The sequence below is a fragment of the Columba livia genome, chromosome 4 (genome assembly GCF_036013475.1).
Source record: "Columba livia isolate bColLiv1 breed racing homer chromosome 4, bColLiv1.pat.W.v2, whole genome shotgun sequence".
Taxonomy (NCBI): Eukaryota; Metazoa; Chordata; class Aves; order Columbiformes; family Columbidae; genus Columba; species Columba livia.
The window spans coordinates 78610007-78637508 of record NC_088605.1 but is presented as its reverse complement, the minus strand read 5'-3'; the positions used below and the strand labels follow the sequence as shown (position 1 = coordinate 78637508).

At 52.1% G+C, this 27502-nt stretch overlaps 1 protein-coding gene across 9 annotated transcripts in view; it reads right to left on the bottom strand.

Annotated features, from left to right (window-relative positions):
• The window catches only part of SLC4A4 (solute carrier family 4 member 4), a 195317-nt gene that overhangs the window by 145368 nt on the left and 22447 nt on the right, over positions 1-27502 (bottom strand). For 2 of the 9 annotated variants that reach the window (XM_065062869.1, XM_065062874.1), the window contains exons 1-2: positions 21504-21834; positions 21392-21471 (exon numbers count right to left, since the gene is read on the bottom strand). The exons of 4 other annotated variants lie outside the window; for them this stretch is intronic. In XM_065062869.1, the coding sequence (XP_064918941.1) occupies positions 21392-21471; positions 21504-21763 (340 nt within the window). In that variant the 5' untranslated portion in view covers positions 21764-21834. Of the gene's footprint in view, positions 1-21391; positions 21472-21503; positions 21836-27502 lie in introns of those variants that run through there. 3 more of the 9 variants (XM_065062870.1, XM_065062871.1, XM_065062878.1) reach the window with 3 other exon arrangements.

The window sequence follows — 27502 nt, the reverse complement described above, 5'->3', positions numbered from 1 at the left end:
AGGACATCGGTGGTGACAGGTGTGACAAAGGTAATCCCAGCTAGAAGCCTTTTTCCTGTTTCCTTTTCCCCCCTCCTTGTTTTTCCTTCTTTATTTCCCCTCGGAAGAGGCCGTAACGCACAGAGGCGAGGCTGGGACTGCCTATGCAGCAGCCCAGAGCTTGGGGACTTCCAGTTTCCCTTTCAAGCTCTCCTACGAGACCTCGGCCGCAGAGCCACGTACACGAGCACACACAAATACACAGACACGCGTTCGAATCAATGCTCAGTGGGAGCCCAGGCTTTAGCCGGGCTCTTAATTCCAGCAAAGCACACTTGTCTGTCCTGTTGAGAGGCAAGCTTTGTGTCACATGTTGGCCTTACAGAAATCTGACATACGAGGATTATCCGGAGACCAAGCTACAGCTAAGTCAGACCATCACAGCAGTCATTTATATGTGTCACCCACTCATTCATCCATTTGGGGACGGACTCTAGTAGTTGCCTTCTCTCCCTCCCCTCTTCCCTCCACCTCTCATCCGCTCCTCTGTGTAGAAGAGCCTCCCCGTTCTCCGCGTCCGCCAGTCCTGCTGCGGCACTGCCTGGAGCCCCTGCTGCTGCATTCCACACACAACACAAGACCCTGGGCGCTTCCCAAGGGTCCATCTGCAAATACACTTTGGACAAGCAAATACAAAATTGGTAAAATAACAGAGAAAAAAAAAATCTAGCTGTACTAAATAATCTTCTTTCGTATTGCTTCGAGGCTAAGCTCACATTTGCTGCTTGTTGCAGGCAAGTGCGGGTAATGGTCAAAACCCGATACCTTTTCCTTACGTTCCCCAGATGGAACAGGGACAAACACAGCGCAACACAAAGAAGTATTTGGCCACAAAAGCAAGTACCAGAGCCCTCACTTGCTCACAGCAGTAACCGCTCTCCCACTAACGCGCCACTGGCCTCATCCTTGGCTCCACGTCCGCAGCTCAGCCCCCATGAATGAGTCTGAGATACTTCAGATAAGAAAGAACAAAGCGAAACCAAGTCACATTCACAACCACTAACTCACCATACAGAAATAAATGTTTTTCATTTGGATTGCTGGATGGCAGCAAACACTACAGCTCCACACCCAGGCAAACCCACGAGTGTAAGCTCCTGACTAAGTTAGGTCCAACTCAGACATTTCCAACTCAGCCCACCTCTCCTTCACACAGGCTGGTCCTGCCCACGCTGTCTGCAAGGGACCTGGAAACCAGAACGGATTCCGGAGCCTGAAGGAGAGCACCGCTGTACAAGCAGCCGCTGCCCTGTGTGAAGGGGTTAGACCTGTGACACCTCCTGCCAGCAAAACTCACAAAGCCAGTACTCAGGCATGCACACAGAAGCCTTCCCCAAAGCACAAGTTCTTCATTAAATTATTCAAGGCTATTTATGCATCTGCTCCAAGGCAACAAAAGGGAACATACTTCACGGCTGCTCCTGCCCGTTTGCAACCGTCGTGAAGGCACACCGCAGTTTTTAATTCTTTTTATTTCCCCCAAAGCAGCACAGTAGCTGCTTGCTACAAGCACAACTAAAAACATCTGGAACAGATGGGGCTGGATTTCCAGACCAAACACAAACCGCACACGTTTCATTACTCCGCCGAGTCTGTTCTTACAGTTTCGCACACGACATGCCCTGGCATTTGCCTTTATTCCCTGCGCACCAGCACATTCGGGCCCCTCAGCACATCTGTACATGTGCAACCACAGCTGTGCAGCCCACAGCTCCTGCACAAACACCTGCTTTGTGGCAGATGCAATTTCCACTGCCTGCGAGGAACGCGGTGCTGAAAATCCACCGGGTGCCACCCACCCAGTAAAACCTTTGCTCAAATTGCCCGCTGCGGGAGCCATGAACGTCGGACGGGAGCCTGGGTGCTGCCAGCACCCTCAGAGCCCCCAGGGCCACCCTGCACCCCACACCGCAGCGCGCCCTCCCGCACCCCCTGCGCTGCCCAACACCCACAGCGGCGCCTCAGCTGCGGGACCCCACGCTTTCATCACACACTTAGTCAAGCCGCTCGAGGCAAAAAAGCGCAGTAACGTCCCATTTACAGCTCTATCAAGCCTTTTGCCTGTTATACTACGGGCACTTGGTTCCCTTGGAGCAGGTTATCACACTGAAGAGCTGCGCTTCCCAGCGCAGAGGGTCGGGAAACCGCTCACGACACACCGCAAGCCTGACGCTTTCCCCGAAATGTGCGCAGAGCGGATCCGAAGGAGCTGGAGGGTTTAGAGGGCCAGGAATAGAGCTCTGGTGGCCTTGGCACGGCGCCCCGCTCTAATCCGCAGGAGTTAGTGATTAGACTCCCAAGCGCCACCTCCCTTGACTTGGGCTTTTCTGCCCTTCTCAGATTACTGCAGGATTTCTTGGGGCCAAAATCAAGCAAGAAACATCCTTTATGAATTTTGCACAGGGCAAATATTTCAGCCCCCTGGGATTCTTCAAATAACATGAAATGTGAGTTGTAGAAATTAAAAGCAAAATAATAAATCACAAGAAGCAACAGGGAAATCTTCACTTAGGTCTTCAGGGGAACACTGGCACAGTCCTGTCGGTGAAGCACCGCAGCAAGAAAAGGTGTTCTCTACACCGGGCGGAGGAGAAGGGCCACGCTGGGTACACGCACGAGAGGGTGGAAAGGTTTTCAAGGCCTCTGAACAAAAATGTGACTTAGTTTAAGCTTGTTTCACTAGCTCCTTCGAGCAATGTAAAAGCATAAGACACTGAGACACTTTTTACCTAGACCTACATCCTCATTACTGCTATTCCGCAAGCTTTTAGAAACAAACCTAAAAAAACAGTTAAAAAAATAGAGTTTCTATTTTCAGGGTCCAGATCTGAGCAAGTCATGTACCCTGACTGAACGTAAGTGAAAAATAAGAGCCGCTTGGGTAATTGGCCTCCCCGGGCAGATAATTAGATCTCTACCCAGCATCTGTAGGAGTGACAGTACGTGTCAATGGGATTTTAACGAAAGCCACACGTGGCCGACCCAAGGCAGCACGGGACCCAGCGCCCGTCTGCAGATGGCTCACACTGACACTCTGCCGCCCGCCCGAGAACACGACCCCCTTAACGCTAACGGGTCAGACTTCATACCTGAGAGAAAAATCCCTATAAGGTGGGCAAAAGTGAAGGAAATTAATCAGCACAAAGCAGGAAAGAAGATGAAAAGTCTCTTATCCAGCTATTCCGGAACAAGCAGAGCACAACCTAATTAATAAGAAAGCAGATCTGCCCCTCAGCTCTGGATAACTTTTGAGGTAACAGCATTTATGAACATGGGCAGAACAAACCTCGCTTAGTTTCCGAAGGAAACTGCTGTGATTCAAGACCTTGTGGTAGGTTACAAAAACTGAACAAAACAAAACACCACACAAAACCAACTTAATCTCCTTGTCTCTTTCTCCTTCCTGCGCTGGTCTGAGGGTCTCTGTCTCGCTCCTCGCGCTATAAGTTCCTCCTTTAGGGCCCTTGCTGCAGCACCGAACACCCGCAGCGCGTCCTTAAGCAGAGCGCGGCCGCCAGGCACCCCGGGTCGGCGGCGGGGACGGAGTGCTGCCACCTCCCGGGGCTGCGCCGACAGCCGTCGACACCAGCGCTTTTTATAGCTCCGTCGTTTATGGGAGGAGAAGAGCGAAACCAGTGTTTGGCATAAATAAAGCAGAATGGCTCATGTGGCAACGCGAGCTGTTGCACAGAGATACAACGTGCTCAAGTGAATAAACACATAACATAGCTGGGGAGTGAGAAGCAAGAGCTATTACCTGCTGATAAGCCTTTACGATTCTGCCCATTTCAAATACCTTTTGCAATCAGGAAGAAACTCCAAACTCTGGACGGAACAAAGAGTAAAAAAACCAAAAAAACCCCAAACACACGCAAACCGGAGCCAGCTCTGTAACTGAAACGGACAGCATAACGCACAGCCCACGTGAAAGCCAAGCCTGAAGAACAACCCTTTTGCAATACCCAGGGTACAGAGGGTGTCAGCAGCTTCGGGGAGCAGAGGACTGCAGACACGGGGGTCACAGAGCAGCAGCGCCCGCGGCCGAGCGGCAGCCCCGGCACAGGGCTGCGAGGGGCTGGCCAGACCCACCCGGCCCCGCGCGCTGCCCCGGCCCCGCGCACTGCCCCGGCCCGTCCCGCTGCCCCGGCCCCGTGTACTGCCCTGGCCCGACCCGCTGCCCCGGCCCCGCGCGCTGCCCCGGCCCGTCCCGCTGCCCCGGCCCCGCGCGCTGCCCCGGCCCGTCCCGCTGCCCCGGCCCGTCCCGCTGCCCCGGCCCGTCCCGCTGCCCCGGCCCCGCGCGCTGCCCCGGCCCGTCCCGCTGCCCCGGCCCGTCCCGCTGCCCCGGCCCGTCCCGCTGCCCCGGCCCCGCGCGCTGCCCCGGCCCCGCGCGCTGCCCCGGCCCCACGCACTGCCCCGGCCCGACCCGCTGCCCCGGCCCGACCCGCTGCCCCGGCCCGCGGCTCCACAGCCGCTGCGCATCAGCCGCCTGCATTCAAACCCGCTGGACCGACCTGTGCCATCTGCCCTGTGACCCTGCGTGAGCAGGGCTGGGGATCTGCAGAGGTCCCGCAACCCCAACCAGGCTGGGACTCTGTGATTCAATACGCTAAACAGGCGTATTCTGTCAACGGGCTGCAGAGACAGAGAAATAATATGATTTCTCCCCGTGCAACCTGTGGGGCATTCAGGTGCTGCAATGACAGTGGCCAAGAGAACAGGAACCTTGGAAGGAGGCCTGATTCTCTCGCATACACAAATGCTTGAATAAACAGTCCTAATATGACCATTTCCTCTTTACAGGCTTCACGCATCTTGTTTTTCCCTCACAACTGCATATGGGCTCTATCACACAGAAAAATGAGCTGCTGACTATAATCAGCATGGTCTGGTTGATGCACTTTTAGAACACATTGCCAAATTTATCTTGGATGCGTTTCCTCCTGTCAGCTCTAAACCAGCATTTTCTTACGTGCTTTCTCAGCAAAACTGTGCAGTCACCAGGAGCAGAGAAGGACAGAAGCCTCTGCTTTCTGCAGGAATAACTGGCACGACAATGTTTTCACATCCAAACATAAACCTGGGTTTTGAAACAGCTCTCGCCAGGGCAGCGATACCCCAGATGACTGCTTCGCACAGCGAACAGGGCGGCGCGGACGCAGGAAGCCCCAGCTCAGCTCTTCCCTCCCAGCACTTGTGTCTGGACGGAGAACACGGTTTCCTCTCTCCAGAGCAACGCCGACCATCTGCTGGGCAGAACAGAGAGACACCGACGGAAAACACCGGACTAAAACCTGTGAACCCATGCCAGGTGCAGAAGCGCCCTGCTCTCTGACAGTGCGGGGCCCAGGGGAAGAGGCTGGAGCGCAACCTCAAAGGAGTGCTGACCATTTCTTTGGGCTGTGCTTTGCTTTTTGCAGCCCTGACTCCTGTTTTCTAGTTCCCTACGACATGCCAGCACGTGTTAGACCACGACGCACGCGACATGGTTCCAGACCATTCATGCATGCTCGAGTGCAAAAAGGAGGAAGCTTTGCAAGTTTACCATCTTACTACCAACGTGCGAGCAACTGCACGTTCTGGATTACTCGCCTTTTCAAAGGGTGTGTGACAGCTCCAAGGTTCTCTTGTCTCTCAAGCGTGATGGTGACGTAAGCCTTTTGTTACCTGACACTTGTTAAAGGGGCTTTGAAAGGAAGAGCAAAACACGGGGCACGTGTGCCCCTCAACAGCCCATGTAAATCATGGAGGCTACGCTCCCTGGCTTCGTCCCTCGAGGTCCTTCCGTGGAAGCCCACCCAGGTCAGAGTTCTGACACGCCGGCACGCACAGGACAAGCCGCTGGCCAACCCAGCGAGCTTTCCCCGGCGCACAACGCCCGGGCAGCCAAGCACCGCTGCGGGGCCACCGGCGCAGCTTCTAAAGCCGTGCTGACCCGGCACCCATCAGCAGTTAACACGCTCCTCGCAAACAGCTGCGAGGCCGCTTCTCACGGAGCATGCCGCTTTTCCACCTTTCTTAAAACCACCCTCATGCTCAGTATGTTGGTGAGAATAAAGCATTCAAATAGACATATTCTCCGCTCAGTGCCTTGTTGTCCCTCAGAAACCGCATTTCTGCGAGGCTGCCTCCGCACCGTTATTTCAGACGGCGTTTTCCACACCTTTACAGTGCCGCCCGCTCACTCGATTGCGCTATCTGCTCTGTCAGCAGGTTATGAAGACCTAGAGAAAAGCACAGAACAAGGCCCCGAGTACCTCTGGTCCATGGGGCAGTGTCAGGTATACAAAGCTCAATACAGGCTGTTTGCCTGGAATGTCCCAGTTACGTGGGTTTCACTCAGGAAAATGCAGCCCATGCGTCCCTAACACTGTGCCTGCTATTTGGATTACAAAAAGCAGGGTTAGTAGCAATGAGACATTTTTTAAAGCTGGGGGGCAACTTACATAGGTCTTGTTTTTTAATAAATTCTCAATAAAGTTACCCCACTGTTATGTGAAATATTCAGCTCTAGAGAGGTTCCCAGGGACTGGAATTAAGTCCCATTAGAGGATTTGAACACGAGTCCCAGTTCTTGACTGAATGTTGCTCTCAAAAGCTCTCACTGTCTGAACACGCAGAACTCAGTATCTCGGCTCACAGGTGAAGCCCACGAGAGCGCCCTGCAGAAACCACCGTCAGACTTGGTCACATTCATTCTTACAAAATAAGTTATACCGTTTAGATTTCAACTTAGATGTCCGACAACTTCAGAAGAACTCTCTAACTTGGATACATTTCAGAAATTAAATAACTACTATAAAAACAAAAAAGGAATAAAGGAAATAGAAGCAGCTTCTCTTTGGTTCACAAAGAATCTGGGCTTTACAAAGTGGAGAGGTTGGCCCGTTTAACTCTCGCAGTGTCAGCAAAAAAAGTCCTTTCATAGGCACAAACAAGAAAGCAACACCATCACAACAGAGGGAGCTATCAGGAGGGACAAGGAGACTGGCACTGGACCTGGGGCAGGTGGAGCAATAGAAGCCACTGTTTCCTTATGCTTAGATGACCTACCATAAAATGACACAACCCGATAAAAACTGATCAAGTCGGGTGCCTGGTTGTTTTCATTTCGGCCGCGGAGCGGTGACCTGCGCAAAGCCACGCTGCGCTGCGGGCGCTGGTCCCGACTCCCTCCTGCCCACCTGCGTAACCGTGGCTGCAGAGCCGGGGCGGCGAGGAGACACCCCGGAAGGAGTTCAGGACCGCACTCAGCCGGGAGCTTTACGGGCTGGCCCCGCGGGAAGAAGGGATCTCTCACTGCAAATACGACGAATAAACCTGTCCGAGGCTGACACCAACCAGCCGCTTCTGTAGCCTTTTTTCGGCAGAGCATGAAATACACATCACAAAGTGTTCTCTAGAGGCAGAATGGTGTCAGGCTTTAAACCCACAAGCAGTAGCGGATTTTTCCTAAAAATAATTATTTCGAAACAGCCTGCAGGATCTGGGGTTTTTTTGCCATTTATAAACATGACAATGTCACATCCTGCAATATTTTTGCTGTAGTTTCATGCCTTACAGGCAACTTTTAACTCAAATACGTTTTTGCACGTGCAATTGCCTATCCCTAAATATTTTTTTCAGTTTTGCATACTAATAGAAAACAAGAACAGAGATCAATTTTGGCACAAGGAGGTTTTTAAAGCTCCCCACCTGCTTCAAATCATCTGCTTGGAAGAAGAGGGCTGGCAAGTTCTGAGCAGCGGCCCACAACGGGAAGGTGGCGGGAGGGAAGAGCGCGCTGCGGGCGCGGGCTGAACGAGCCGGCTCTCGTGGCCAGCCCCCTGCGAGCCACACAGGGCCCGGCCGCCTGGCCTGAAGAGTGAGGCGGTGTGCAACAGACGGATAAGAGAGTGCACGGCTCGAGGCTCCACAAGCCCTGGGTGAAACCGCTCCAGAGTGCTGCTTCACGTGAGCACCCGTGCTCTTCCGCTAAACCCACGTCCATTTAAAAACCACCTCGTTTTATAAAGCAGCTGCTCTTTGTTCAAGCCTCATGTAAGAGCTCTCCTAAAGAAACCTGTGCCTAAATGTATTGTGTCCTAAGATCAGGTACCAAGGACTGAGCACCACCCGCAATATTACAAGCATTATTTTATATCGGCTCAGCACACAACATTAAAATGGGTGCAGACTGTAAAAATATCAAATAGAGAGGGGATCTGCACACGCTTACGTATAAATATACACAGATATACAAATCTAGACAACGCAACAGCAGCTACAGGAAACCTTTCCAGCATCTGCTGAATATTGCCCTCACAGAGTCTCAAAAAGCAAGGTATGGATCGAACGGACCCGACACAGTGTTTCCCACCTATAGACAAGGATGTCAAGGCGGGCCTGGGCCCTACCAGGCTGCCTTTTCAAAGAAAAAGGTGATGTGAAACGGCAGTTCCTGGGTTTAAGTCCTGTTCCCATGTAGCACAAGAACAGGCAGGTGTGTACAATGCGGGGTGGGGCAGCACAGCCAGCGCCACCATTAAACCCAGACCTGGTTTTAACAACCAAGCCCTTTCAAGCCCGGCTGCCCAGCGAGCGGCTCCTGCGCTCCTCCTCCTGTGGGACTGTTTTGGGGGGAAGTTTCTTCTCCACCACAGTAACCCCCAGTACACTAAATCACCAGACCAGTTTACATCATCATTTCACTTCTGCAATTATAGCCTGGCACTTTTTCCCTGCCTTCAGGCTTCATACTGTCAAATCCACAGCTCCTAGAACTGCACGTTCTCCTCCCCATGACCTCCCCAAGTCATTCTAAAAGCACCACAAACCTCTGGAGCCCCGCCACAACCACCCTGCCGGGCCCGACCAACAGGCGGTGCAGCACACAGCTCAGCTGGCAGAGGTTGGCCCCCACCAGGCCGCGGCCGGCTGGCCCCACCAGGCAGAAAGCCGGGCTGGATAAAACGTTTTGGCCACGTCTGAAGCAGCCAAGGGAGCTGATGCGCTTTCAGCACTTCACAGAGTGCGGTCACAGCATTTCTGATCCAATTCTCAGCGTTCTGAAGTGATAAGCGGTTTCGTGATCTGCCGGTTTCAGAAAGGATAGAGCAGAAAGGATATTTTTAACAAGGATGATGTCAGTAATCTGCTTCAACTCTCAACCTTATACAGACTCATGCGGCAAAACGGAGCAGCACGGAGCTGCGCTAGCCGAGCAGGAGCTCGAAGCGCGTTCGTCGCCGAGAGCCTCGTGCAGCTACGGCGAGTGCTGCCAGCGACGGAGCCGACCCGCAGAGCGCGCACGGCCGAGGAACCGAGGAACTGCACGAGCAGAGCCTTGCGAAAGAAAAACAAAAAAGAGGGGGTGTCAATCTCTGCAAACTTTTAACTGTCACTAGATAAAAGTCCCAGTTAGATTATGTAATTTCTACAAGTTAGACAAGTTAATCAAAAGAAGGGACGTGAAAACATCAGAGAGCACATCAAAAGGAGTGTGCTCAGAGCTCGCAGCTGCAGAACAGACAGCGGCAGCGTCACCAAATCCAAACACCAGCACACATACATAAGCCACGGGGAGGAATGAAAACCTCTCCCAAAACGAGACCGGCAAAGCAAACCAGCGGGCTGTCAGAGGCTGGAGCACCCCGGGTAACCTCACCCGCACTCGAGTGGCCCGGAGCGCTTGTTCAGAAGACGTTATAGCGCCTGTGCCCCGGGGATGAGGCAGAATTTCTGCTGGAGGAGGTCACTGGCAGCAGTCCCAGTGCACGCACAAAACGCTAATTTAATAACAGTCAATCAGAACTAATGCAGACCTGATAGCCAGAAAAGCAAACAGCCAATTTTCAACCTAAGTGCCCTGTTTGCCTTCACCAACTGCAATGGGGTGGAAAAAAGACAAAACCGAACAAGGGGAAAAAAAACCCACACAGAAACACAAACCGATGCAAGTGTACTGAAGATGAAGAAACAGTATCTCCAGAAAGAAGAGCAGAGAGCAACGCAAACCAAAGTTATTTTAAAGCCATCTGAGAACGAACTGAAATACAGGAGGATCTCCTCCCTTCCTGAAGTCCGTCGCAGCCCGCAGCGCCGTGCGCCCCGGAGCTGCTCCGCCTCGCCAGGGCGCCAAGCACCCAACAAGCCCAGCACCCCGAGGAGGCAGGTCCCTTCGAACGACACCCACCAGGATCACTCGGCAGAAACGGGACCGCGAGCGACAACTCCTTTGCGTGCCGCCACAGCAGATGCACGACCCCGTTCAAGGGCAGCAGTCTACGGGCACTTTGCAAAGATGCACCCAACCTCAAGGCAGGTCCATCTTTTGAAGCACCCCGTATTGTGCCTTCTGGGAGCTGCCTTCTTCAGGCTGTTGGGACAGAACCAGGCGTGATCGATTCCCAGCTATCGCTAATCAGAATTACGCTTACACGCAGAGAAACCTTTCTACAACTCAGGATTTGATGTCGTGGTATCAGATGGGCAGGCACCTACGCACTTTTGCCAATATTATCAGACAAAGAAAATCACAGTCATGGGGTACCAAGGGCCATTGGGACAAAAGACAGTCCGGGGATTACAGTGTGTCACGACTACCTGCGTCACAGCAGAACTCGGCTAATAGAGCCATGAGAGCGACACATCGCAGTGACCCATCTACTGCCTTGACTTCTACACACGGCACCAGCGCACAGCAGACCAAGCTCATGATCTTTAAACTCAAACCTGTAGCCTATCAATTAGGCATTAATAAAAGTCTGGCCCAGACCACGCAGGGACACCTGATTTGCTGTGGTTATGCTGCATTAGTCATTGAACAAAGCAATACGGGTTATTTTGCCACCAGGACACCAACTTCCACAGAAGGAACATGACACAGCATAAAAGCAGATTGGCATAAGCAGACAACACATGATCCTGCATAAGGTCAACCCATTTAGAAATGTTCAACTCACTTCACCAGCACCAGCAGTTTGCTACTGGATTGGCGTTTTGCTTCATGGGAAAGTCACACTCTTAATTTGGTTCTAAGTGCCCTAAAGCTGAATTTACTGTATCTTCCAACCACAGCCAAAAGCACATAACTCAACTGCTGAGCAGGCAGCTCCCAAGTTTTAACAAGACTGTCCTCTAGACAACATCCATCCAAGGGCAGCCCCAAACAGACTTACTCATAATGAGCCTAAAACCAGACTGAGAACAAAACCATAACCACAGCTGAAAATCAGTTTCTTGCTTCTTACAAGCTCCTTTACGGTGACCCACTGCCACGGCAAAGCCTGGCAGCAGCACAGCGATGGTGACAGGCAGCAGCACAGCGATGGTGACAGGCAGCAGCACAGCGATGGTGACAGGCAGCAGCACAGCGATGGTGACAGGCAGCACTGCCGCAGAGGTCCTGGGTCCTCCACAGTAGCCTGAAAACTGGTGTCATGACTAATCAGCTTGTCCAGAAGACCAAGCAGGTTTCTGGAAAAGACAATATTACTATAGCACAGGTACTACTTTCAGATGTCGTCTGAAAAACTTCATCTGCTCTAGGAACGGACTTTGAAAACAGTTTTTCTTCTAGATAGAGACAGCCTAAAAAATGAGTGCATTTGAATGTTCCTTTAGACCCCGTAGCACTCGCACCGCAGTCGAGACTTCCACCAGAACGAGCCCCTCTCCCCGTGTCAGCGCCCAGCGCCGTCCGACCGCAGCGGCACCGCAGGGACCAGGCCACGCACGCCAGCCCCCGGCGTGCCCCGGCACTCGACTGGACATGTTCCCCAGGCCCCTGTGCAACAGCCCTCTGGATAAAGCGCTCAAGCCACGGCACTGCACCACGAGCAAGACAGGCAGAAATAGTTCATGGTTCCCTCATTCTCTTACTTCACAGAGTTCAGGAAGAGAAGGTGAGAGTTTCTACTTCTGCTTTATCAACCATAAACTCAAGACCATATCAAGGAGCCAAAATTAATGTGAACACACTCCACGTGATGCACGTGCAGGTTGATTTTAAGCAGAGCATTGGTATTAGTCTGCGGTGTTCCAGACTCAGCTTACACAGGTTAACGGGCCTGGAACTGGATGACACGATCTGGTCTAAAGCATAACAGACCAGGCTCACTTGTTCATCTCGATCACCCGCTGTTCTGCTTTCATCCTCTTTTTCACATGCAGCTGCTTAAAAACCTGAAGGCAGATGTTCTTTGGGAAGAAACCTCAGAGAAACAGCTTTTTAAATCAGGACCCAAACACTTTTTGCTTTTCTAACATGTACTCATAGAAATACAGAAGGCTCAAGTGACTTTTACACTCTTTTTCAGGCTGGCAAAGCCAACAAAATGGTTTACTGGCCTCCTGATAAAAAAAGGAGAGGGAGACGTCAGAGATGAGAGAGTTGTGCAGCCTGGATTGCCTGGCCCGTCCGAGCCGTTGCGATTCATCCCAGCTCAACAGGAACGCCCCCGTGCTAGAGCAGTCTGCGCCTGCAAACCTCACCGGCCGTCTTCACCTAGAAACCTCCAATCCATAGAGGGTACACCCGTGCCCCACTCCAGCTAACTTTCAACAGAATTCGGATACAAAACTGTCTTTTGTTCTTCTGGCAATAAGCAAAAGAGATAAAGGCAGTGCCTGGTGACCTGGTCCCAGACGCCTTGCCCGTGAGCAGCAGGCACCTGGTTAAGTGCAGCCACCGGTCACTGAACCCCACTTGTAAACCCTCCTGTCATCACACGTTTCTCAGAGACACCTGCGAACAAAGAACTGCTTTGTGCCCAGCACCTCGTTGCAACAGGGCTGTTTAAAGGTAAAAGGAAAAGAGTCTACAGGAATATCAAACCCCGGTTATCTGCACCCATTATCTTGCAATTTTTTATTACTCAGTAGAATGACTGGTCCGGGAACAGAGCCAGAGAAGCTGGGCTGATAGCGCAGCTCAAGACTTCACAGACATTACTGAGAATTTCACATTAAGGGTCATATTCCGAAGTGTCATGACCTGACGTGAAGAACAGTGGTAACCTTCAGGGAGCTACAACTCAAGCCTCCCCAGGAAACACTAAGCTGTTTGTAACACTAAGCATTACGGTATGAGGAATACTTAACGCAAAGGTGTCTTATTCATCATTTAGAATTAAAAAGGCAGAAACAGGTTCAAGAAAGATCGCTTGATTTATAGAAAACTTTACAGAAACTTTCGGAGTTCACAGAAACCTCAAGCGCTCCCACATTTCTGTGCCGCTGAAGCTCCAGGGGACATTCAGGTTACTTGCCATGAGATATATTTTGAGCACAATGAACGTAAGTGGGTTTTGCAAGACTTTTTAATAAATTAAGTTGTATACCTAATGTTCACTGAACTGCATTGGCTCTGGGCTCTTCTAAGCTTGATCTTTAATTTCAGTAATTATTTTAAAAGCTGGAGCCATGATCACCCTTTATTCAGCGTCTGGAGAGGATTCAGTTGGGATCTCCATGGAGTTGTTCTGCAGCACATTCTCTTTCAACAGAAATTATACATTTCTTTTCTGGCAAAGAGGAAAGATGGGCGATCCAAACAGAACTTACAAACTACGGAGTTCTTCCTTTTGCAGTAATTCCTGCCGTTTCACTGTAGAATTCATCGGTCCGGAGTGCCTGTCCCAGGTTAACCCACTGCAACGATCGCAACACCCGCTCTCCCGGAGCTCAGCGCGAGCAGCTCGGCCCTGCGCCCTGGCCCGGGCCTGCTCTCCGCTTCCATGCGGGCAGGCGCGCAGGCTGAGCTTCGCAGCTCTTCCACGATGGAAAATTCAAGACCTCCCACAACGCCCAGCAGAGCCAGCTCTTCTTCTCGCCACTGGACACCAGCCAGGCCAGATGTACAAGCGAGTACAGCAGCAGAAGCCACAGGCCAGGCTTTGAGCAGGCTTACTGCAAGGACGCTCCTTGTGCACAGCACAGAGCCTCCAGCCAGCCAAGCTCTGAGCCATCGCGTCACCTGAGCCACTCGCAGACCTGCACTTCGGGAGGAACGGTGACACGGCCGAGGACGGGACAGATCTGTCCTTCCGCTGCAGCACACTTGGACAGCCGCCCCCCTGCGCTGTCAGTCACGCACCAGCAACACAAGCCATCTTCTGAACTTCATCGGGCATTCGGCCGTCGTTCTGTATTCCAGCCTTCGCTAAATTTACTTCAAATGGATCTTACGTTTCCATCCATACAACACAGCATTTAAAAGAGCACTCTCTCTTAATTGGAATGGATCTACTTCCAGTTTAAGTGTTTCACTAAACTTCAATTCTTTCTACACTTTGACGAGCTATCCATGTTAAGCCAAGCCTAGCACCAGGCAGATGAATACACTGGTCAAAGAAGGCATTTTCCAAATTCAAAACATAAAGAAGGGCACATACTCACCTTTTCTTCTACCAAGCTGACTAAAAGCATTCTGTGTCTGACATGAGAGTGTATTCAGGACCGAGCTTTACTCTAGCAGGTGTGAAAATCCACTTCTCCAGGCAGGGCTGGGTGTAAAGGTACCACCCGAGGGGCACGGAAAGCGTTCAGAGCTCGTGTGACACCGGGGCCCTAAGCTGTGGGGGACACTTTCCTTCTACAGTCCCAACCACAGCTTTTTGATATATAAAATGGTTACTTACCGTTCACAAAAAGGCAGAAAATGCCAAATGCTATTTTTTCCTGGGTGAGAAAAGCATTTTTACACAATTATGGGAAAACCTTTGCATATATCACATTCCTGTAGAAGATGTACTTGCTCTTAAGCGAGAACCATCTTTTCTTTCCAGGCACATTCCGGTGATGTATGTGGCGGTAACACACCGGAGACACACACCCCTCTGAAACGGAAAGCATTTGTACTTAACACTCTGCTAACAACATCTGTCTATTCAGGACATTCAGCAAAAGGAGCAGTGTGATCTGACGGGGCTGCGGGCGAACTCTGGCTCCGAACACCACCTCTCCACCACCCCGAGCCCTATCAAAGATGCACTCAAGACTTTGCACTGGTCCTCAACTGATTTCCAACCCCACCCCACCAGCAGCTTGCGTTTGCAACCCAGACTTTGTTCCGGCACCCCCGAGGCCCCCGTTCGATCAATGCTCCACTGGTGCTATCTCAGTCCACCCTCTCCTGTTCGTACCGGCGGAGCTGCTCATACCGGGCTCAGCCAGCACGGCTCAATCGGTTCAAGCGCTTCAGGGCCGCAAGTCACCAGCGCTCCAGGGCCTTGCAGGAATAAGGAAAAGCCCCACAGAAATCATCATCCCGTGAATGGTAACAAAGGTTCCAGAGTCAGGGCCCACTGTACCCCAGTGGCAATGTAAACCATGTCACACTCAGATGGCACAGCTCCGCATTTCTGAGCTTTACGCACTGATGCAGATGCTTCCTGCCCTCCAGCTCCATCTATCTCAGGGCGTCTGGAGCCCACCCGTCACCAGCATGGCCAAGGATCTGGCAGCACTTCCACAGCACTTCCACAGCACTTCCACAGCACTTCCACCTCTGCGCTTCACCTAGGACACGGCTCCTCAAACTTCTTTTATTACTCTCAAACACCAGCCTACCAGATCATGAGCTGCAGAGAATTCACGTGGAATTACCGCAGGGCACTTGCACGCTGCCCTGCCGTGCCATCGAGCCTTTGGAACCAGGCTTCGGAACCAGGCTTCGCTGGGACACAGGAGAACAAGCGCCCATCTATTTTTTCATTGCAATTATTGTTTCTGCCTAGAAAGACACCCAGGCGGGTCCGCTGAACAGAGCTACTGTTCTCTGCTTGCGCTGCCTGTCCGCTGAATGCGGGGACTGTCCCTTGTGGAAATGATATCACACGATTCAAATTCAACAAGACTTTGGCTGACACCCACTTCATGAGCACAGATTTTGCCAACTATGAGACCTAAAAAAACCTGCCTGTGCGATTCCCATATATGAGAAATACACTTCCATTAAATTCCAGGGCAACAAAGCTGCTTTAATACAGTCAAACGCTAATTTTCCTTGAGCTACTGAGCAACTATTGCCCAATCTCATTCTAAACAGAGTCATATTTGGCAACCTTGAAAGATCTTTACACTTACGTGTAAGGGTTGACAACGTATCTGAAGCGTTATATAGTCACAAGTACAATAAAAACAGTTAACTTTTGCAACCCTCTGTTCAAGGTTAAGAGTTGAAATTAGAGACTGGTATCAGTCAGCCTTCAATAACTGATTAAAACTAAGTAAAAGCATAAAATACCTGAGAGCAGAAATGCTGTATTCTTCAAATTGCACATACTGTTGAAAAAGATGGAAAATTCTGTTTCTGCACGTACTAAACAAAGTAGACAGACCGTGAAAACTTCAGCAAAAACAATTACTTGCCATGCAGGACTCCAGCTACTGTCTTTGACTCAGGATTATACATCAGCACAACCATCAAAATCAAGGAGTCCGCACGTTCTGGTCAGAAAGCGGTAGCAGAAAAAGATATGATGTACCAGAGGAGTCAGTTTTAAGTGGGGGGAAAAAAAGTTGCACATGCAAACCCACCAGGATTTCCGATGTAAGAGCAGCTCTCCAGGACAACTTGTAAAATAGAGTAAAAAATAATAAAAACAAATCCAATCTGTACTGGGGAGCGATCACATGGGATTCCGGGCAGTTTCACTAATCCCACAGATCAGCAGCAGCCACCTTGCACAAGTCAGACCCCCAGAGTACATTCCCAGCACGGCCCAGAGCTGCGAGCACGGCCTTCCGGACACGGTTCCCAGTGCCCACAGCCTGGCATGCCCCCAACACCCGCTGCCGGACACCAGGTACCGTTCCCAGCACGGCCCAGAGCTGCGAGCACGGCTTTCCGGACACAGTTCCCAGTGCCCACAGCCTGGCATGCCCCCAACACCCGCTGCCGGACACCAGGTACCGTTCCCAGCACGGCCCAGAGCTGCGAGCACGGCTTTCCGGACACGGTTCCCGGTGCCCACAGCCTGGCACGCCCCCAACACCCGCTGCCGGACACCAACGCTCAAACGGACCAGAACTACCACAGTTCAGAACCACTCCAAAGGAAAATAGCAACGAAGAGTTCTGGAGCTAATGGAAGCGAAAATAACAGAGTCCTTGAAACACGTCTGAAAGGAGCAGTTATGGCCAGGCCTGCTCCAGTTCATGAAGAAATGCAATTTGTTTCGGTCTCTGGCTTTTCCCCTCTGGAACTCGGGCAAAACACTCACTATGGACTGTACCTGGTTTACAAGGCGAGGAACATGATATCATTCATCAGGTCCGCGCTCCCAAAACAAACACGACTCAACACCAAGAACCGACATGGAGGTTTCTCCAGTTCTCTGCTGTTCCTCCCATAAAACTAATGCAAATTCTCCTCAATGATAAGTGTGTTAACTTTGAAAGTTACTTATTTGAAAAACAAGTAATTGTGAGAGAGTAATTCCAAGATGTTTCTGTCTCTTCTTCTCAGTTAATGTAATCAGGCAATTAAAAATCCAGAGGACGAACAATTGGTCACCGCAGAGCCACGGGATGACGTGCACCCTCCCAGCCCCCAAAAGGCTGGTGGGCTCCCAGGCAACATTCACCTGGACTGGTCCAAGTCAACAGGTACATGGTCCTCTACTAAATGCTTTCATTTCGTAGTAGGTATCTTCATCATAACTCATGTCATACAGCAATTTTCAAAGCTCAACAGTAAACTCCACAGTATCTTTGAGCTCGATCTCCGTGCAAGCTCTGACCCGACAGACGCCGGTCGCTCCCTGGAGCCGCTAGTCCATACTGAGTCACCGGGCCAGAGGGACGACGCACGGCTTTGCCCCAGCAGGGACTGCGGCCGGCTGCTGCACGCACGTAACTAAGCAGCTTCCCAGTTCTGTAGTTTTTCACTTAAGCCACGCACTGTTTCATCACCCAATTATGGGTGCCATAATTGTCCCCAGCACTGTCCGAGAGCAATAAAAAGCATTCCTGCCACAAACTGCACACAATTCTGAGCAGACTGAGTAGAAACGAGATGCTACGGCAACTCAAAGTTCAGGGCAGGGGGAGGAAGCATTGCTTTGAAGGGCAGGGGGACTTCACCACAACCTCGATTATTTTATTACTGTATTTTCATTTCAAGCCACACAGTGAAACACACTGAGGAGAGAGACATCTGCCTCCCCATTCAGGTTCTGTTGTTTAGAGGAGCACAAAGCGCAGCTCTCCTTCCCCGAGGTAGCACGACGGCACAGAGATGCGCTCTTCATCAACATGAACTGGAACCTGCTATTACCGCGTTTCTAAAGAGCACTCCCTTTTGAGCCCTCTAAATGGATTAGAAGCTGGAAGCAGCTAATTGACTTAGAACCAGAGAACATGATAGTAGTTACCAGAACCTTTTTAATTTGCTCAAAGAAAGCGTTCCAACTCTAAGTCTAATGCACACAGAAAATACGTGTGAGGCAGGTCACTGGAGCATGACAAGGATGCTATCTCACAAAGCCATCGAGGCGTTTTTACCAGGGCCACAGAAGAGACAACCTGATCCCACAGCAGAGTGCCAGCACTGCGCACCCCGTTTTCAACGAGGCGTCTTTAAACCCCGCCTAAAGTCCTCCAGTGTGCTCAGCCTGTTAGAAGGAATTAGAGTGCAACCAGTAAAAGCTTTGCTATTTTTGATAGGGACACGTACTCCTCAGTGCAGCAAAAGAAAAAAAAAAAAGGGTATTTTTAAAGATCAGATGAGTGGTAAATGCACACTAACAGACCACGTGTAGGCACACGGGAGCATCCCTTTCTGAACCCACGGAACGAGCGCTTTCACACAGCGGCTACCTCCCCAACGCCTTGCCTTGGCGATGGGTTCTCCCTGGCTGAGCACGATCTCTAAGAACTGCTGCCTGAACATTTGCTACCTGAACCTGTTTGCAAACTTAGTGGCATAAAAATAAATACAGATCTTGTCTTTACCCTCCCACACCGCAATTTTCATTCACAACCTTGCCCAAAACTCCTTCCAGCTTGTTTATCATGGGCCTTCAAAGTGGCTGCTAAAAATCCTTCAGACAAACCCAAAGGCTTCTCCACCGCTGCTGAAGAATACCTGTGCAAGAACACTTGTGCACCGAGCAAGGCGCCCGCTCTCATAAGGAGGCAGATCAGAAAACAAAAGGAGTTACGGATTTTCCCTTCTCACAGGGATATTTTTCTCTGAACTGCGCTTTGTGCACCAGTTCAACCTTCTCTTATCAATGTAAGACATCAGGAACTGAAGCGTTTGCCCTACACTGACAGTAGGACCGTGAAAGCTTCCATTTTAAAAGTTCCCCTATAGAACTCCCTTGAACAACTTATTGTGAGGAATACCTCCATACAACACTATTACCTAAGGGTGTTTTATGGCTGCAGAGAAGTTTCAAGATCTGAAATGACAGCATGCAAGTTTAAAAGAAAGATCTTCAGAGTTACGAGTTGCAGAAACAAGCTGCTGGGCCCTGCTGGGAGGTGTCTTCCTCGCGGCCCGCAGCGGCGGCAGCGCCCCGAGCCGCCGGCAGCAGCGCCCCGAGCCGCCGGCAGCAGCGCCCCGAGCCGCCGGCAGCAGCGCCCCGAGCCGCCGGCAGCAGCGCCCCGAGCCGCCGGCTCCCGGGCCACCCGCCACTGCAGCCTGGAGCAGCCTCTGCCCTCAAGCGCAGCCACCGCTTTTACACGTGAAACTCACACTCGGCAGGAACGGAGCACAACTGACACGGTTTTACACCCCACTCGCTTTGGACGGGGTGAGGGGGAATCACAGAGCAGCATCACTGCACACTGTACTAATGCTTGCCCTTCAGAGGATACTGACACTCACAGGCAGGTGAAGTTGCTGAGCACTAACATCACCAGCTCAAACAAAGCCTTGCAAAACCAAACTCTAACCTCTTCGGACACATCCAAGTCCCTAGGAAAGGTCTTTCAGCACTGAACGACAGACAAGGACACAGACTATTGCCAATGAGTTAGTTCACACACACACAAGCATGGGAACAAGCACACACACTGATGCAAACAACCACATTTAATCATTCTGCATATGAGTGCTAACTACTACAACAAAATTAAGTCTATCACAAAACAGTTGCTGGGGTTTCAGAGCCTATACTGGGGGGTTTGGGTCAGGTTTGGCTGTTTTTCTTGGGGCAGGGGGCATCCCTGTACCTCACTTTCAATGCTTAAAAAATTGCCTTCTGATTATCAACCGAAATAAGAACCTGGCGTATTTCTGCCGACTATCACATCTGCAATTACTAAGTAGCAAATTCTATTCCCACACACAATATGCAGCTCTTCACATTTTCTTAAACCCTGCTAGCCAAGTTTCTCCCTTTCAAAAAGAAAAAAAATAGCAGAATACGTACATTTTGAGACTAACCAGCAGCTATGTAGCTTCAGCCGCTACGCAGCGAGCAGCCTGAGCACGTTTTTAGATGCAAAGTAAACTGCACCTCCCGAAACAAAAGCGCGAGTACCTCTGTGCCGTGAGCCGTTGTCCCGCGGAGCTGTTACGCGGGTCGTGCCCCGGGGCCCGTCCTCGCCCCGCGCCCCGCGCCCCTGCCCGCGCTGCCGGGCGCCGCGCACAGCGCCTGCCGCGCACAGACCCGCGGCTCGGCCCGCGGCGGGAACGGGCGCTCGGGCAGCACTTGGAAGCACAAAGCCGGCGCCTCTTTCAGTCGAGCAGTACCGGGAAAGCCTCCCGAATACAAGAACTACAGGGATGCGCTTCTAACGATGGGGAAACCCATCAATTATTAACGTTGTCTTAAAAGAAGAAGCACACCGGTATGCGAACAAAGGCTGATTAACTCTCGTTTCCACGTTCGCTCCGGACTGCAGCGCGGAGCAGGAAGCTCACAACAGGGAACACAAAAGGCAAGGAGCTCGTCTCAGCTGGGAAAATATCCCCATGCGGCCACTACCAGGTGGAACATTAACAACCCGAGAGGAAATAGAATTTCCTCGAACCGGGTGCTGCTGACAATTTACTAAACTGAAGATAAATTGAAACCATACAAAAACTTTTCAAACTCGGTGAAGCGTTTTTAAAGTTACCACCAAGCACCAGATAAGGACGCTTATCGGGACAAGCTCTATTTTTAAGCTATACGAAAGAAAAACGAGGCGGGGGGGCGGGAAATGTACTTCCCCGCGAAAGCCGGCGCTACTTCACCCCGGCGGCCGCCACGCCAGGCGGAGCGGCTCGACTCCCGGCCCGGCCGGGGACGCGGACAGACCGCGGCGGATGCTCAGCAGAGCACCCGTGAAGGAGCCGAAGGCACCGGCGAGCGGCCGGGCAGGTGTCTCGGGGCCCCGCTGACCCTCCCGCTCCCCGGCCCCCCAGCCCGCTCACCTCCGGGGCTCGGGCTTGCGGCGTTCCTCCAGCTTGGCGGCGGGCGGGGGCTGCGGGGCAGCCGGGGAGCAGCGGGCGGGAGCTGCGGGGCAGCCGGGGAGCAGCGGGCGGGGGCTGCGGGGCAGCCGGGGAGCAGCGGGCTGGGCGCGGCGGCTTCAGCAGGCGGTGCGGGGCATGGCTGCCCGCCCGCACAATGTATATACACCTGTTTATCTGTCTATATATCTGTGTATGCGCGCACCCTCGCCTGCCTGCCTCGCTACCCGCTGGCGCCGGTCTGCCCGGGGGAGCGCAGCGCCCGCCAGAAGCCCCCACGGCCGGGCGGCGGCAGCCAGGAGCAGCTCTGCTGGCGGCGCCCGCCCCGGCCCGCATTTAAAGCCGCCCGCAGGCTCGGACGTCCCCTCGCCCGCTCCCATCCCGTCCCATCCCAGCCCCCGCTCCCCTCCCCGGGAGCTCGGCCGCCGTTCGGCGTCACGGGGCCCCGGGGCGGGGAGACCGGAGGAGGAGCCTGCGGGGGCCGGGGCTGCTGGGGCTCCGGGCTCGCCGGCTGTCCCCGCCCCGCTGCCCGGCCCCGGCCGCCCCGAGCCCCGCCGGGGCAGGTGCTCCGCGGGCCGGTGCCACGGGGAGACACGGCCGGCGGCTGCCGGGCGGGGAGGGACGAGAAGGAAGACCCGCGGAGGGTTCGCCAGGTGTCCGCCGTGGGAGCCGCAGCGGCCCGCCCCGCCACACCGCGGGGCTGAGGGCGCGCTCCCCAACGGCCGAGTCACCTCCTTTTTTCCGTCAGGTCTGCGCTCGCTGGCCGGCTTTTTATAGCTACCTCTCCAGCCACCACATGCAAACGGCGCTTCCCCGGCTCCCCTGCTCCGCAGCCCAGGACCTGCCCAGCATGGATGTTTCCACCGGGATGCAGAGGGACGGCCCTGCGGGACGACACGAGCGGGATTCCCCGCACGTCCCGCACACAGCACATCGCGCTCGCACAGGCAGGAGCCCTGCCTGTGCAAACACAACAGCGGTAGCACCTGCGACAAAACAAAACACTACAGAGCAAGAAAAACCAAGAAAAAAAAAAAAACAGGAAAAGCACAGAAAACATCAGTTCATTATAATTTTGCATGGAAAGAATAGCTCAGGTGGTGCTCCTCCTCGTCTTCTTGCATGACAAGGCTGACCTGTCACCAACTATTTACAGGACAGTCGTTGCTGTCCACATGTGTAGCTTAGTTCCCGTTTCTCACACGCACATTCTGCTCCTGACACCACCCGCCCTTCCAGAGTTCTTTCCAGACTGGTATCCGAGGAGAGCACTGACACCAACATGCACAACGTTGCTCAGCAGGCTGGGGCTCTTGTGCCCAGCTTGACTGTCCAGGTCAGGGTCACAAGATGCACAAAATACCTTCAAACAACAGGACTCTGCGAACAGCTCACAAGGAACATGGCAGAGCAGCAACCCATCCAGAGAAAGGACATGGATGCCTGGGGGAACAAAGGCGACTATTGTATGCAGGTCTGTGGAGGAAAAGCTCCACTTCTTCAGCAAGGTTTAGGGTTACCCACATGGCAACTGCCTCTTCAGCTACTCCTCAACTGCCAAGCTCCACTTCTGTCACCCGGCCAAATTCTGTATTAGGGAACAATAATGTGCAATCCTTTACACAGGCACAAAAAAGGAGCAGCAACAGAAACCGCAGCGCTTGCAGACGGGAGGGACGTCCCCGCGGAGCCCCCTCCCCTTCTGCCGCCGCCACCTCTGCGCCCCCCCAGCGCCCGGACACGGGGAACTGCCTGCAAGCTGCTGTCCCCTCATCCCTTCGACTGTGCTCGTGGAACACCTCAGAGCTGTAGTCTGGACAAAATTGGTCAGGAGTTGGGCTCCTCTGCTTCCTTTAAGAAATGACATGCCTTACGTCCCTGTTGTTAAATAATGGTGGGTTTCCAGTGTGACACTGACAGCATAGCAATGCCTTTCATTGCTTAGAGCTATATTTCATTTGAACTAAAGGCAGTCCCCGTAAAAGCAGAGCACTAAATCAGTTGAGAAGCTTGGTACAGTCAACTAACCCAGATAACTACACACCTACCCCTCTTCCAAAGATGTACGCAATGCTCAGAATCAAGGACTATTCTCTTCACGGTTTAATGACGTTCTGGTTAGTTCATACTTTCAACTTCACTTGTATTTATAAATTAACTGGGAAGCTCTCAAAGGAAAACATATGAGCTCCTTCAGAAAATCACTGTTGCTTCTTGCCACTTTGACAACTAATGGGGGTTCCGGGATCCCTCCCAAGTGTTCGGATTCCGCAGTGAAAGCTTCTCTTGGATGCTCCTCAGCAGCTGGCTCTTAGCTCGCTACTTCAGTAACGAAGCTAAATAGCTCCCATACCGATTCCATTTGCTCACAATTCATTCTAACTCAAACCACTGTCATCCTAAACCTATGCATTTAATTTTCCACCTAATAAATGTTTTTACATTAGGATGCACGATTTCAAGTCTGTCTTTAAATATACCATCACTGCATATCATGATCTAAAACCCTACCAAAATCGTTTCCAGGAGTCCTTAAATCAAGAGCCAGGGCAGTTATCTCAGCCAAGTTCGACAGCCAGTGAACCTCGCATACAGAAAATGCCTAAGTGACGTGACCTGGCAATCCTGTCATTGTGACTGACAAAATAACAACCATCAGCAGGAGTCGACTTGTCCAACATGCCGTATACATGTACTTTGGTGTGACTTACACACTTGGGCCCACATATTCCCTCTTAAAAAAATTATCCAGTCACTTGCAGTATTTTTCTGTTTGATGTAACATACAGAGATCGGCTCGTCACTCAGGACCCCAAGCCCACTAACCTTCCACTCACAGAACACGTACCGAAGACACAGCTTTGTTGGGGAAGTCTCTGGCTGTCTTTGAGCGCCTTGGCTTCAGCCGGGTGCATGACGTAGGGAACAGAGGCGTGCCAGCGGGCTCCCCCAGCGCCAGCGGACCCTGCCTCGACACTCACACGCCAGCGCTCTGCTTTCTCGGCCAGCGCGCGCTTTTCCTGCGGGGTCCCACAAGGTATTGTTAGCGACAGCATTTGGCACGGGTACGGCTAAAGAGAACAGCCCAAGTTGAGATCATAAGGATTACAGAATAAACACACATGCTCAGCCGAACGGGTAGGGTGAAACTGCCCCGCCGGCCGGTTATTCCATAAATACATCTCGCAGCGTTTCTGGTAGGCTCCTCAGAAGCCGCTCCTGCTGACCACAGCACTGTCACAGGCGACACTGAACTAGATGGAAACTGGCAGCTCCTGCGTTTCCAGGGGTTTGTGCAGACTACTGAGGGATAAAATATTTGCACTGGATTAGGCCGGGAGTAATTCTGTCTAAGTCAGGAAGTTTCAGAGGATAAAGCTATTTCAACAGAAAGAACTAGGTGCACAGAGACCACAGTCATGCTTGTCTCAGATTCTTTTTATATCTTTTTCCTTTGTTGAAAAATGGTCAGTGCCAAGTCATCACTTACAAAAGCAGGCTCAACCCTGAAAACACTTGTGCATCCAAGTAATCCTCTTTACATCAACAAAATCAAGCCTGCATATTTTCAGGACCCAATCCTCGACCATGGCTACTCCGAAGGACCTCTGGTTTAGAGGGTTTTTCGGGTTGTTTTGTTTTAAAAAGATAGAGTTATGCAGCTCGTTCTAGCTGTTGACCTCAATGCAACAAATTCCTCCACTACATTCCTTAGTACTACAGTTGGGTTCATCCAATAGCAGCGATTTCTAAGGGCAGCCACAAACACCACTTGTGTAGCTCTCACATTTGTATTCCCTCCTTGCGCTCAGGTCACCAAGAATCATGACTTGTCCATCCTTTCCATCAGCTTCCCAGGAAATCTGGACAGAACATAACAGCTCAGCAAGCATTACCAGATACCTGGTTATTAAACGTCCAGTGTAAGTAAACCTGCTGGCTGTTGAAACTCCGTTAGCAGGTTCTCCATTCCTCTAACAGTCCTGCCTCAGCTGTGATAACAACACTCAACAGGGAGCTCATTTCTCAGAGCCCCAGCGAGTCCTAGTTCAGCCCCCAGCTGATCCTCTGCCCCACACGCAGGGCCCCATGGCCAAGCTGCGGCTGCGCTCCCCGCAGCGGCCACTGCCGAAGGAGGCACGGACACGAGGTGCCGAACAGCATTGCGCTGAGGTGGCACATCCGAATGCCGGAGGACTGAGGTTTGGGTTTTTATTTTGCAACATGCACTAGATGTGCTTATCATTAATAATACACCAAGTCTGCTTGAGAGCAATGAGCAATCCTGGATCACTTGGACAGCCATTCAGGTCACAAGACTCTTCATTCACATCCAAAACAGGAGAGCGCTCTGAGAGCTTCAGAGTCTGGGTCAGTCGCTTCTGCTACCTTACCCATCACTTCTGATAGCACAGTGCCTTCTCAAAAGCACTTTCAACAGATTCCTAGTTAAGGTTGGAGGGTTAACCACCAGGAGACCAGAATGTAAAAAACTAAGTGTTGTGTTCTACTTGACTGCGAAGCAGCACAAGTTTGTGCTTTGCACAGACCTGCCAGCCCCTTACCAACTACCACTTCCAGGATCCCATCTTCCCTGCCAACATCACGCCTTGATGTTTGCAGTGAGCGCGCCCCCCCACGCACGGACCTGCCTGTCTGACAGCTACGGGGGCTGCCCGAGGCGGCGCGGGGACCCTGTCCCGAAACCTCCCAGGCCAAGGGAGCCAACTCGGTCCACACGCCTTGCGCTGCATCCTGCTCAGTGCTGGAGGGCGAGGCGCCAAACCGGTCTTTGGTCAAAGAGCCAAAAACACGGGGCTGTGTGAAAATGAAGTAGGTTAGTTCATATGGCCACCAGAAGCACCAGAGCATAGGAAGCTGAAATACACACATCTGCCTCCTACAACTGTTGGGATATTGAAACAACAGCTACTCACCCCCCTAGACCAAGCGAAGGAGGAGAGGCCTAGAGAAGAACGGAGCAGCCCAGCCGACTGAAGCACTGCTGCACTTCTAAACACACGGGCTCTTGGCTTCAGAGCGAGGACATACACAAAGCAGGTCAGCAGCGACACACATTTCTCTCACTTCTTGGGATGGGAGAGAAATCACAGGGCTAAATTCAACCCCCTTTAGCTCAATGCTGGTTGTATCTATATGAAATGGGGTAGAGAACTGGAAGCATTTCTCTGCTGTGCTATGGGCAGGCTGCTCAGGAGAGGGGCAGTGTTGTTGTCAGGAGGGTTTGGTTTTCCCCAGTCTCTCTCCAGCTGTCATTGAGATGCGTTTCTTTGGCTTCCTCATTCCTCAGCTACTGGCATCCAAGGCCAAAATGAAAAAAGAAAGGTGAGAGGCATGAGCCAACTGGCCCTTCGGTCCTTTCGTACAGCACCGGTACAGTGGCCCAGACCCATTTGTCTGAGCACCAACTCCTCACAAAGTACTAACCATCACCTTTATCAAAATCCTTCTCAGGGAGCACCACCTTCGGAAAGCCTCTATTATTTTACCACTGACTGGAAGGACATGGAGAAGTCTCACCCACTCTCAGTGTAAGGCCGAGTCCACCAGCGCCCCTGGCACAGGCCAAGCTTGCAACTTCCTACCAAAACAGCAGCAGCCCCCTCAATGAACCTTCTCACCCTCTGGTTGAAGATACCGTCCAACGAGCAGATGGTGACAGGCACCAGTGATAGGAGGCAACATACGTCAGGAAAACAAACTGCCTGCTTCTCCAAAACTGAACCCTTGCCTCTCCTAGACAGATGGCATCTCATCTTGAGCATCGAGTATCCTGCAGGAAAGAGTACCTTGAAGAGCAGGTCACGATGATGCTCTTAATGCGAGACTCCATCCTTTCCTGACACAAACAAGGCCCAGCTGGATCCAGCTGTTCCAAGGTGGAACGTGACAAGGTGACTGTGCAGCAGAACTCTCCTCCCAATGCAGTTGTTCACAGAGGTAGAGGGCAGCTCTGCGCTGTGCTGAGGGACCCTGATCTAACAGCTCTCCAGCTGCTGACATCCCAGATCAGACATTAACGTCTTCTTCCTAAAGTGTCCTCTATCCGACAGC